This window comes from Aythya marila (genome assembly GCF_965140915.1).
Source record: "Aythya marila genome assembly, chromosome: 8".
Classification (NCBI taxonomy): Eukaryota; Metazoa; Chordata; class Aves; order Anseriformes; family Anatidae; genus Aythya; species Aythya marila.
Window position 1 is genome coordinate 20160913 of NC_139049.1, and position 13045 is coordinate 20173957.

The 13045-nt window shown below is 37.8% G+C and overlaps 1 protein-coding gene across 3 annotated transcripts in view; it reads left to right on the forward strand.

Annotated features, from left to right (window-relative positions):
- The first annotated feature begins 385 nt into the window (after positions 1 to 385).
- The window catches only part of ADGRL4 (adhesion G protein-coupled receptor L4), a 77552-nt gene continuing 64892 nt past the window's right edge, over positions 386 to 13045 (forward strand). The window contains exons 1-2 of one of the 3 annotated variants that reach the window (XM_082766400.1): positions 386 to 1095; positions 2655 to 2804. In XM_082766400.1, coding sequence (XP_082622526.1) covers positions 1074 to 1095; positions 2655 to 2804 — 172 coding nt within the window. In that variant the 5' untranslated portion in view covers positions 386 to 1073. Of the gene's footprint in view, positions 1096 to 2654; positions 2805 to 13045 lie in introns of those variants that run through there. The other 2 variants (XM_082766399.1, XM_082766401.1) reach the window with 2 other exon arrangements.

Here is a 13045-nt window from a genome sequence, read left to right on the forward strand (position 1 = left end):
TGCTTTGAATCTATGAAGACTGACATACATCAATTCTAAAGCTTTACAGCGTTTCAGTGCATAAGTTGTCATCCCCAGGAAGCTGGGAAATGATGGCATGCACATCATCCAAAACTACATTAGTATCGTTGTATCAAGTATCATTGATTAGGATGCTATAATTGCTTTCATGTTTAACAAAAAGACATGCCAAATGCTTTACCAAATTTGCTATATTTTTATACAACACCCCACTCCAGTTCCATGAATCTGCAGAAACTTTTTCTTCCTCCGCTCCTGAGATTCCCGGCCATACAATTGCTTTCCTGCCTCTTTCCTCCCTGCCAATATCTCTTTGTTTTCCTCACAAAGCAGAGTTCAGTGGATTTCCTGTACCTCCTTACAGGCCATTACCCTTAAAGCAACATTTCTTGGCTGCAGAAAGGATCTATCTCAAAACTGAAGAAAGCTCTAGGAAAATCACAGTCAGGCAGGATTGCCTAAAAAAAAAGGGTCTTGGGGCTTACCAGGAAAAGGTGGAAGGAAGCATGTAGCCCCTTACCTCTGAGTTTGTAAACCCTAGCTAGTTACTAATCTCTTCCACATCTTCCTCACCCTCCCTGATTTGTTTCACCATCCTTCTATTGCTCCTTCACTCGTTCTGCCAGGAGGCTACCGTTCATCCCTTCCATTCTCTTCCTCCCTCTATCCTGAGAACTCTCCCAAAAACTTCCTCTAATCCATGCTCCTCTAACTCATTCACTCCTGCATCTTTTCTGACACCTCCTGTGAGACCCAGACTGCTGCTTCTTTTACTTTCTCATTTACTCCTTTCTCATTTATTCCCTACTGGTCAGAACACCAGGTTCTCAGCCCCTCCCAGCCCTCCATGTCCTGCTTGTGAGTCTCAGTATCTTTTGGGAACGCGAAGCTCAGGATAAAGGGCAGTGTCAGGGCAGCACTTGCACAAAGACATCATTTTCCTAATAGGCATGTGTGCATATTTTGCACATGGTGGTACATTTTAAGGCAGAGAGTTTTTTTCTGTGACACGGGGGCTCTGCACCAGGCGCCACGCAGCAACGGCAACACCAATGAAACTGCTTCCATTCCTAGGTAGGTGAAATCTCCTTCCCAAGGGACTGAGTGGCAAGTGGGAAGGGAGTGGGGTCTTGCAGGACAATCTATGGGGACAGCTGTGCTGGGGCTGGAGAGAAATGAGTGTGTTGGAGGTAATGGAAGGCTGCTTGTACAAGGACTCAAGGTCCACAGAGCTGTGACTTGTGCTGGTTGCTACAGGCTTCCGTAATCCCACTGTTATGGTTGTCCGAAAACCAAATCCCACAAATGCCAGTCTTTGTCTCATTGTTGGTTTTATTCTGTAAAAACAGAAATATTGTGGGTTTCAGTGTTTTTTGTTTGGCTGGTTTGTTGGTTTTGGTTTTATCTTAAATCCCTCTCTCACTCTCTGCTTGGGAGATTTTTAGATTTCACTTGTTATGAACACTAAAATGGCAACAGAATCCTACAGGTTTCTGTTTTAATCTTTGAGAGATTGTCTCCTCTTTCAAAAACAGAGAAGATGAAACTTAGTGATACATAAATTGATTTGGATTATATATAGTTGTTAAAAAAATGTGTGTGACTTTTAATCTTTTGAAATTTTCATGAAATTTTAATTTGTTCAAGAAAACAACACCTCAATGAGATTTCCTGAAGCAATGAAACCTATAACTGTAACACTAGGCTAGCAAATATCCAAAATAATATTTGGGTAGGGAAAAGCAGAACTGCAGGGGAAGACAGCATCTAAAATGGGCTTCATGTTCTGCAACTTTCATTATGTCTAGCTAACCATTTATAAAGAGCAAATTCAGAAACTTACTTTCCCTTCTGAGTTAACTGCCTCATTTCTAACCCATTATGGGGTGTGTATAATTATTCAGTGAGCTGTTAGTTTTCTCACAGGGAGAGGTTCCTTTCTTTTCTTTGTGTTGGAAACTATATGCATTCATACAATGAGAAAGTAGTTATATCATGTGGGAATTGTTCAGCGGATAGAAAAAAGAAGGCAGTACCTTTATAACATAGAAATGGTATTTTAAGAGACTACTTTTAAATAATTTGGAGACATTTTTAAACCCTAATGCCACAATGTTGTAAACACTGTGACATGTCAATTTAATCTCTCAGACCATGCATGTGTGTAAGCAACATATGTATGGAAATGCTTATAAAAGTTAAATGATCTTGGGAACCCTCTGTGATATTTTCACTTGATATGTGTAGGGCAGTTTGTATTACACTCCATATATAATTCAGAGTACAAATAAATGTCCGTGCTTTAGTGGAAAGTAATAAAAATATTTGAAAGCCTTTCAAACATTTTCCTCAGATCACTGAGTAACTTCTACATTGTTTACCAATTTAATACTAGCTGAACATATACGCAAGTTCTTATTCTCCCATGTCTGCTGTTGCTAGCCCGAGTAGTTTCACTAGAGACCACTGCTGTTGATGGCCATATCCCCATCCTGCAATACAGCTGACTCTGTGATGACATTACGTTTATAGAAATATCCCAATTTCATGGAAACCTTTTGCACAGATTTGATTTTAGAGGTCAGTATGAAGCTTTCAAATAAAGAAACAAATATGGTTTTCCTTTGTTCCAGTTCTGGTTTCCAGTCTGCTGGACTATGGCTACACTACTGCAAGCTGCAACATGACATGCCACAAAGATGCACGTTGTGAAGTTCAGGGTGGGACACAAGGTTGCTTTTGCGCCCAAGGATATACAGGAAATGGCATAACCTTCTGTTACGGTAAATAGATTTTGCCTATATGTATTTCTGTGATGTGCTTGCTTGAAAAGAATACTCAAGAGCCCATTAACTCAAGGATTAAACTTCATGGTACAACACCTTATGATAGCATGCTGTCAATGCCAAAAATTAAGGTTTTTGCAGTTTCTGAGAAATTCTACAGAAATTCTACAGCCTCAAGCTACTATTTTAACATGGCATAACATGCATCTCAGTTGTATACGACCTGTTTTCCAGCTTCAGTCTTGGTGCATTATGGTTCCATAGAGATGCTGATGTATCTTCTCTGATTTAGTTTCAGCAATTGCCCTTGTGACTTCAGACTTCTAAGGCTTGGGGTTGACACAACTGCTATTTTATAACCTGCACATCTCATCCATATACACACAGTAGTAGCTCACTCTTCCCAGCTGCTAATCATGATTAAAAAACTACTGTTCCTGAGCTATGATAGAAGACTGAGGAGGTGTGTGCACCATGGGGAAATGCCCACATGTGAAGCTAATATTCATTTTTCCACTTCGGCTGCTAGCAAGGGAAAAATGCCAGAAATCCTCCAGAGGGGTCTGCTTCTGGATGTGTTTGTCTTCCATCCAAATAAAATTATATTTTCCCCTTCTTCATTTTTGAGTTGTCCTCTATTATGTGTAGCTCTAATACTTATTTCCACTGCTAAATGAATATTGTCAGTTTTTAGTGTCCTGAGAAATAGTTATGAATATTAACCAGCCATTTAGTTAGTTTTTGTGTTTCATGCATCTTGGGAGATTAAGCAGTAATGGGCACTTCAGTTTAGTATGAGCAGAGACAAGCTCCCCACCTTTAGTTTTTTGTTTGTTTGTTTGTTTGTTGTATGGATCATTCACTATGGTATATTTGGAAGCCTGTTTATTGGAAAATTTAGAATGCAAAGACATCCTCATAAGAAAGCTGACTAGCTTTTTATAAACTTGGAATATTTAGACAGAAGTTTTGCAGTCTAAAATAAAAAACAATAAGGAATCACAAAATTGTAGAATAATTTAGTTTGAAAGAGACCTCTAGAAGTCATCTGGTCCACTTCTCATTCAAAACAGAACCAACTTGGGGTTTCTTGGGGCTTCAGCCAAGTTTTGAGCATCTCCAAGGATGAAGATTGCACACATCTCTGGACTGGCTGTTCTACTGGCTGACTACCATAACTTTGAAAACATTTAACCGATCCTAGCTGGAGTCTTTCTTGTTGTAACTTCTGCTCTCAAATGCATTCATCCCTTACTAAATTTCCAAGAATAGCTTAGCTTCATCTTCTCTATGAACTCCGTGACCGCCCCCCTTTAGGTACCTGTAGATGGCAATAAGATTTCTCCTTTTCCTGTTCTTAAGTCTGAACAAACCCTGTTTTCCTAGCTGCTTCTTTGCATCACATGCCATGTAGTCAATAAACATATTTCTTTAATACAATGCTAAACTTGCCATAAATATAGGTCAGTCTTGTATACACCACATTGTCAGTAATTTTCTAGAAAGTTGTGATTATGCGTCATCAACTTAAGTTACAAAAAACGTAACTGTTGTCCCTCATTGATATTATTAAACTCATAAATTATGTATGTCAAGTATGGCATTCTTAAATCTACACATGTAAGGATGTATTTATCTTGCCTTCCATGTTATTTGTCCTCATCCAGTATCTTTTTTTTACTTTCATTTTCTCTTTTATTTTCTTGGGGAAATATACATTAAAAATCAGAAGGACACTTATTGGTCATTTAAACAAAATTCAGTATGGTGAAATAGAAGTGTCAGTCACTCACAAAACTTGTAAATCGTCTAATTGTTTATTAAAAATAGTACTAAATGTTTGGAAACTTAATCTTTTTATCAAATTTTCCAATATCTGTCCAAGCAAACCAGTTACTAGATTTGTATGTGCTGCTTTGCAGTTAAGAGTCAATGGTTTGAAGCAAGCCTCAGGTCAGGAGACCAACATTTTCTCTGGTAAAATAGCTCAACAACCACGAAAGTCACTTACCCTCAAGCTAAGTAGCAAAGCTTGTATCAGAAAAGTATGGCTGTTGTCCCTGAAAGAGAGCCTACATTTCTCTAGGGCAGCATATTATAGAGTGCGTTATTAATATTGTGCAGTAGTCCTATAATAGCATAAACAAGTAACCTGAATTTTAATTGGATAGGCTCTAAAAAGGATTAGAAATATAGGCTAAACCCTATCATAAACAGTTTAAAGCTATGAAAATGTAAAGCAAAGCCTCAGTCATTTAATGATGTATTAGATCTTGCTGTTCTGTATAGGGAATGCTGCAGGTGTATCTGCTCTTCTACAGATAGCTACCCATTTTTCTTCAGTTAATAATCTTAGGCTTTTACAATGATAGTCGAGTCACCTTCAAAGGAGATCATCAATTATGTGCTAATACAGGCATTTTCTAAAGAGTATATATGTTGTGTTATATTTGCGTGTTTGCCCTTTTTGTTATTTAGATGAGTTGTGAGAGTCATAATTACTGTCATCAACATTAATAATTCTGCATAGTGCAGAACCATCTTCAGTGCATTTACCTGGTAGGCAGTTAAACTGCAGCACTGGTTGTTCTGAGGTTTTCTTCTGAAACCAGTAACTCAAATTCCTTCTACTTGTAAAAACGTTGAACAAGAAAAACATACTAGTTTTCAGTTTAGTTCTATTAAGCTTATATAGCTGGAAAAGTGTCCCTTTTTATTTACAGAGACATTCTCAATGTATTTAGAGGATTCACTATTTTTTCTCTACTTTCACTTGCTTGTAACACCTCTTAAATACTTGTAAAAGTTATTTGTTTGCTAGCTCTGTCTTTTCAATGTGATACACTTAGACATTTTCCCTTGTGTTTACTGTGCTGCAAAAGGCAATAATGCCCTGTTACATTTATTTTCTAGCACCATTATTGATGAATCATGAATCACTGATGTCAGCATACCTTAGGAATGGGGTTTGTTAGTTTTTACTTTGCTCCCTTTGCCAGCTGGATAAGTGACTGTAGAGAGCTCAAGATTATTGGATTTGCTGTGTATAGATAAAGACATATAGATATGAATTTAATTTCCTGGTGTCAAAGTCATGGCTTTTAAAATAATTATCCTCTTACAATCTTTCCCATAAGATTTCAACCACTTTAAATTAGGTCATGTTTTGGACTTTGGCATACTTTGGCCAATCTAACAAAAAGCTAATTCTCTTCATAATCTCATTGTCCTCACTAAGAATATGTGCAGGAATGCACATAGTCAGGAGAATAACTGATTGTAGGATCTGGCCTCTTTTATATATTGGAATTATAACTTGCATCGCCATAAATTCCTTCTGTAGAATATCTTCTAGAAAAAGATAAATGAGTCACCTTGTCAAGCCTTACACCTCTGAGGTATGAAATAATATCCCATTCTTCTTTTGTATTTATATTTCTTGTTTTATATAATATAAAATGAGAGAGAATGGCCTCTGAAAACTGTTTTATTTTTAGGACTCTTTTTGGGCAGATGTGTACTCTGAATGTAATGTATGAGGCTTTAGCTTTACATTATCATATATGTAAATGAAGTTTCATAGCTAAAGCTCTTGGGGGGAAAAAAAAAAAGTATATATGTGTATATATAAAAATAAGACTGATTTATAGATAAATTAACTTCTTTTTGTCAAAAAAAAAAAAAAGGCCGTGGGTTTTGTACAGACAAATAGCATATATTTTCCACTTTTGTAATCTATTTCTTTATGTGAAAAATCAGCCATATAAACTATGTGCTGCTTATAATCCCAGTTTTCTTCTCAAAAAAAAAAAAAAAAATCAGATCCTTTAGAGAAGATTGGGGTGGAAGTAGTGGAAGTAAGACTTCAAAGAAGCTAATATTTTATTTTTAAAACAGAGGGAAAAATGAGTTGGCATCATTGATGCTTTCCCAAGCAGCTCTGCTGTTTCAATACTGGCTGCTTCTTGATTGCTGACTGCCAATTTGCTGCTTTGCTGGCACACTGTAGGAAATTAAAGTAAACAGTGTGATCACAGTGTTTACTTTAACTTTGTAAAATACAGAAGGAAAATGAAGCAGTGTTGTTTGTTCCAGGAGGGTAGGCAGGCAAGCAGGAAAAACCTTAACAAAATATCCCTTCCAGATATCCCTGCACATATTCCCTTATAAAAGTCACTTGCAAATTATACTGCAAAAATTAATCAGTCTTGCTTGTAAAATAGTTACAGCTCTTCCTGAAATAGTGAGCAGGGACTTAGGCTATCAGGGCGACTTTGCACTGTAACAGGACGCTGACGTTCTTTCTGAAGTCCAGTACAGTAGGATTTATCATTTTCCAGAGGCAAAAAATACATCAGTGAAAAGTGGTATTTTATATCAAAATATGGAATCCCTCTGAGAACACAGAGCAATTTATGTAAACTCAGCTGAATCAAAATGAAAGCCTACTCAAAATCTGAACATAAATATATTTTCTTATTTTACTGACGGTCATACTACCAACTCTCTGGCTTTTGCCAGCTCTTAGAAGGAGCTTTCCTGTGAGATTCCAACTTCTTGCTATAAGGTGATGTTGATGTGTCCCACAGTCAACTTCTATTGTATTCACTGAATTTGTTTTGATAAACCAGTGTCACCATTGTCATTCTATAGTACTCAATATAGCACAAAATATCAAGTAGTCTATAGTTTTATGGAAACTATATAGAGTTTGGAAATTTTACCTTTCAAATTAATTAGACCCTGTAAAAAACACTGTGTACAATCATTTCATTATATTCAGAAGTGTCTTTCGGTAGCAGATGATCTGATACAAATGCTGGTTCACCAGAGGAGAGTTTTCTGTTGTTACCAGCAGGCATACATCACTGGATGTCACTTCTTTGTTTACCAAATAGTCTGAAATCACTGATACGGAAGATCCAACCCACATACCTCCTAAATTCATTTCAGTGCTATCAGTTACCACAAGCTATAAAAAGGCAAATTGCAGCTGCTCTAGCATAACACAGCAGGAGAGAAATATGCCTTAGCCAAACACAAATGATGGCGCTCAACACAGTGGGTGACAGCTTGGAAAACTTGGGATATGCTACACAGCAAAGCAAAGCAGACCCCTGATTTTTTATACATTCCTCATAGCTTCTGGGCTTGTCTCACTTTTCATTACCCCTTCTCCTTTTTGCCCCTCTGTCTTCTAGACTGCTGTTCTACAGCCAAATTCTGCCATATCTTTTCCAGTTTCAGGGTGGTGCATGGTAAAACCAGAATTTGGGCTGTATGAAAGGGCAGAGGTCATCTTCATATTCAGAATTCATACTCTGTGTTTAGGTGTCTGACTTTTTTGGTGGTCCCAAGAACTGTTACAAGGCCCCATCGTGTTTGTTGTATATGTAGTTATTATATTTTTAATTAAGTCCATACATTCAGTGTTTCTCTTTGGGAAACAATAAATTTACTTCTTATCTACATCTGCATTGGTCATAACACAGGCGAACGTTTTTCACCTTTTCCTGAAACACAGGGACTGACTGCTGAGCTGTACATTGTTACCCAGCTGAGGTATCTTGCTCAACATTCATTATTAACCCTGTAGGCAGATTATGAAATAGGAAAACCTGGGCAAATTAGCCTGGAGGATTTTTTTATTCTCTATCCTGTGCATAATGGTCTACTTGCCTGGGAACAGCTGGACTTGCTAGGTTAATGTTTGGACTTGATGATCTTGGAGGTCTTTTCCAACCTAAGTGATTCTGTGACTCTAAGTTAGCATAGCAGGTTCTTGGCCATTTGGGGACCTACAGTTTTGGTGGCACTTCTTGTTTTGTGGATACTTTCTTTGTGTATGACTTTTGGCTGTTCATGCATAAGTTACACTTTTGTGTAATTTTTGGTAAGGGTTTGATAGCTGTGGTGTGTGTAGGTTGCTGGGGACTAACCAGCAGTTGCATGATTGCCTTCCAGTTGCAAAGGACTGACATATGTTTATCTTCCTTAAAATAGACATACTCTTTGCTAAAAGTGTTAATCAAAACAGTATTTGTACAGTTGACTTTACTTTTTATAACTAACTGAAATTGCTTATTGTAACAAGCTACTATTGAAAGTATATTTTACATGAAGCTTTTAAGAGTAGATCAGGAGTTTGAAAGGGAAGAGGGCATTACAGCAGTGCCTGGCTATGCATAAGAACATCAGTCAGATGGAAAGCGATGCAGGATATTTGAAGTACCAAAATGTTCATGCTGAATAAGACACAGTGGAGGCTATCCTACTCCAATTGTCTTACCTCCTAAAATGGCTGAGTCCATAAAAAGTCCATAAACATTTTATGCATTCAAAGTGCCAAATTCAGTTAGCTCACTTGTATGAAAAAATATCTTACAGTTTCTCACTTGAATGAGATAGAGAGAAATCTTCAGAGGGATAGCCCTGCTTCCTACTGGCAGAAAATACTGTATTCCTGGGCCAGAGATAGAGCTCACTATAATCATTTGTAAAATTGACCCTGACTTTAATAAGGCTTGGATCAAGCCCGTATTAGACTTGTAACATTCACAGATCAAAACAAAACAAAACAAAATGTTCCATGTTTTCTGTTTACTTTTTTTTTTTTTTTTTTTTGAAATGCTACTTTGAGCATGGCTAAAACATAGTAACGGATTACTAAACTAAACTTCCTCTTGTTATATCTTTAATCGTATCCAGTCTCTTTTTTAAATTAGTCCTGTTTGCAACTAAAAGGTTTTTTTTTGAATGTGTGTAGATGATGTGGTAGTAGAAAAATAGTTCTCTCTCAAAAATGTACCCAAACTTTTAAGCTGATCAGCTGCACATGGATAGTTTCTTATTTGTTTAATTCAAAATGTGCTTTAACCCTTGCCAAATAATGCTGACTTCCTTTCTTGAGAAAATAGTCTTTTCATCCTGATTTATAGTCCAAGGAATCAATCAATATGGTCCACGTTTAAAGGATGTAGGAAAAATTCATTTAAAGAACTTAAAACTTATAATCTCAAAGTCTGCTCACTTTGTGCCTACCAGAGACATAACTGACTTTCTATATCTCTAGCATCTACAATGCTACAATCCAAAAACATCCAGCAATAACAATACATTCTTCTTACTCACTGGTCCAAAGTAAAGGGATGGAAGATATTTCCAGAACTTCTGGATATACTTACATGTATATGACATGTACACAAATGTATACACACTGATCTATGTATATGTGAATAAAAAGCATATAGTAGAGTTCACTACACCTATCAGATTCTGCATCTGCCTTTGGGGCTATGAATTTAGTGTAAGTCACCTAACAAAGTATCATAAAGAATTACACACCTAAGAGAGAATGATGTCATCTTTATGTAGCTACACTGATACCCATATAATATCCCACCAGTCTGGCATACTCTTTTGTCTCTGTTGAATAAATCATAGTTTAATAATGGAAAAGTGTTCTCCATAGGATTGTTGTTGCTTTTCCCCCCCACCCCCTCCCCACCCCTTCCAACATAAACTGGCCAGGAGTGGTGAAGTTGTCTGTAACCTCATTTGAAATGTGTAATTTATCTAGGATGATATGCTGGTGCACAATTTTTCTGTGTATGACTGTGAAAAATTGCCGGCTGAGCTGTTGGCAGACAGAATATCACACCCTGCTCAACCCTGTACGTATAAAAGAGTTTAAGAAGGTAATTGACACTTTGGGCCTCTATTTGCCAAAGAAAGAGATAATGACGTTCTCCAAGAAGATTAGAATCTAACCAAACATTGTGTTCTAAATATAGAGCACAAAGCCAGGTGATGTTTGTGAAAATGCTGCTTGGCTGCAGGAGGAGGAGGGTGCTGAAGGACTACAATTTTGCACTGTATATATTTTAGGTACACAGATTTAATTTAGAGATTATGGCTTGAAAATGAAATTTACAGTATGTGTGTTTTGGGGTGATAAGAAATTGATTTTGTGACCTTGGTACACACTAATTGAAATATCTGGCACTGTGTTTTGCTGAGGTTAAAGGAAACCATATATGCCTGGAACTGTATTCTTCTTTCACCTTGAACTGTGCAGTTAATCACAACCATAATCACTGGCAGGAAGGAAGCTGCTGTTTAGCTGTTCTACAAGGAAGCTGAACAATCTCTGTTCTTTGTCTAATGGATAGGTTGTTGTGTGATTACTTCAGGCTAGGTTTAAGAGATTCAGATAACTTCAAAATGGAGACTTCTGGTGACATTAACCATTCAGTGAGCACCCGGGGCCACAGCTTCACCCAGTGCGGGGTAGAGGATGGCACGAGCAGGCAGGTCTTCACAGCTCTGTGGAGCTGCCAACCACCACTCTTATGGCTGTTTGCTGGGGCTAAGACAGCTCTGTCCTGTGCTCTCTGCCAGTGTGCACCAGGTGGTCCAGGGAAAAGCTTCCCCAAGCTGTATCAGAGAACAGTACATGAACTGTTCTGGCCTTGGACTGGTATTCCTGGGCATCCTAATGCCAGTTCTAGCATTAATAGGTCTTCTTTATTCAGCTGGGTTTCTGTCTTAGTTTAGATTTATACAACTGTGACAGTCTAGAGTTTTCTATAAAGTAGTGTGGCAGGGTGCCCCATTATTTTGCTTATTATTTAATGTTACACATTTGTTAGGTTGGCACAAGATCATGTTTTTCGAAAAGGAAAATGAAAGCTTCTGAAAAGCCTTGACAATAAATGGTTATTTGTTCAAAAACAGCCAAGTCCAATCTTTGTTTATGTTAGTTGGCTTCATGTAATGGTGTTGCAATAAAGAAAAATAGCTCTTCAGGATATGCATTGGCTTTTATGTTTTATTTGTAATGAAAGCTATGCACATAGGCAGCAATCTACATAAGTTACATTGAGGGAGAACATAAGCATAGATGGTGACTTGCGTGTTTATATATTTAGTATTTATTTGTGGCAGAGCATCTGGATCTCAGTTTTAAAGAATGTGAAATCAGGCTGAGGTACTGCAGTTTTCATTCCCAGAAAGTTACCAAAAGAAGACTAAGAGAAAAGGTGAATTTATCACCCACCCGGAGACTGCTGCTGCTCCTTCTCTCCTGCCCTATCACTGCAGAGGATCTGCAGGTCCATTCCCCTGACCTTATATTCTCCTATTCGATCCCAGCTTAGGAGAAAGTCCATGGTCTCCAAAGCTTATTATACTGTAATCCTCACTGCCCTCTTAACATAATGACAATTTTTGTGTATACCTAAAGTTCAAATGGGCTGAGGGTAGCACAGTTCCATTTCACTGATTGCATCAGGATGTCATGGGAGCCAGGAGCTAGTGCCACAGTGATATCTACACTGCATGAAGATCTTCATCACTGTCTCTGTAACTTCAGAGGTCCTAAAAAAATGCCAGAGAAATTTTCCACTACAGTTCAGCTACCAGGTATATTGGTGTGAACTGAAAATTCAGTTAAGCTCTGTGGACCTAAATAGGAGCTCTGAGCTGCTCAAGCCTTGTATTAGTTCTTTGTGGTTATGGAACAAGAGTAGGTGGAAAGTCATATTACAGTGGAGGCTTTGCCTCACTTTTTGTCTTGAATAAATCATTTTGGTGGATAGCATTGATCCTGAGGAACCTCTGCCTTTTTAAAATCAGCTTGGAAAAAGTTCAGAAGGGAGATCAGTGGAAGCTGGAGGTACTCAGGCAAACAGTTCAGCCCTTTGTACCTATCCAAAATGTTTCATTATTCAGAGATATGATGAAGCATGCATCAATTCATAAATATGACCCACTGTGCAAAGTAAAAATGTCGATATTTCTGTCCCATTGTGCAAGGGATACCTGGTGCATACAGAAAGAATTTCATCTCTTTAACAACCACAGAGAAAATAGGAAAGGCAAATAACCTTCAAAAGAGTATTGACTTGAAAGCAGGGGTAGGTAGAAGTTTCTAAAACTTAACACAGCTTTTGAGCTGGGGTAATCAAAATAGAAATGACATTGGGTAACAGATTTAAATGGCGCAGAGCTGCAGTTTGGCTGCTTTTTTAGAGTAGTGATGCAAGTTGTGGTACATTGATTCCACCATACTCAGCTCTGTGGCTAAAATCTAGGAGCTTCTACATGAAACTGTTGTTAGAAGATAAGGTCACTTTAGGCATGCATCACACAGTACCACAGCTGTCACAGGAGAAGCTAGATATCATGGCCTAGGTGTGCTGGGACAGAGTAGTGGGCTACCCACTGTTGAGCTCAGT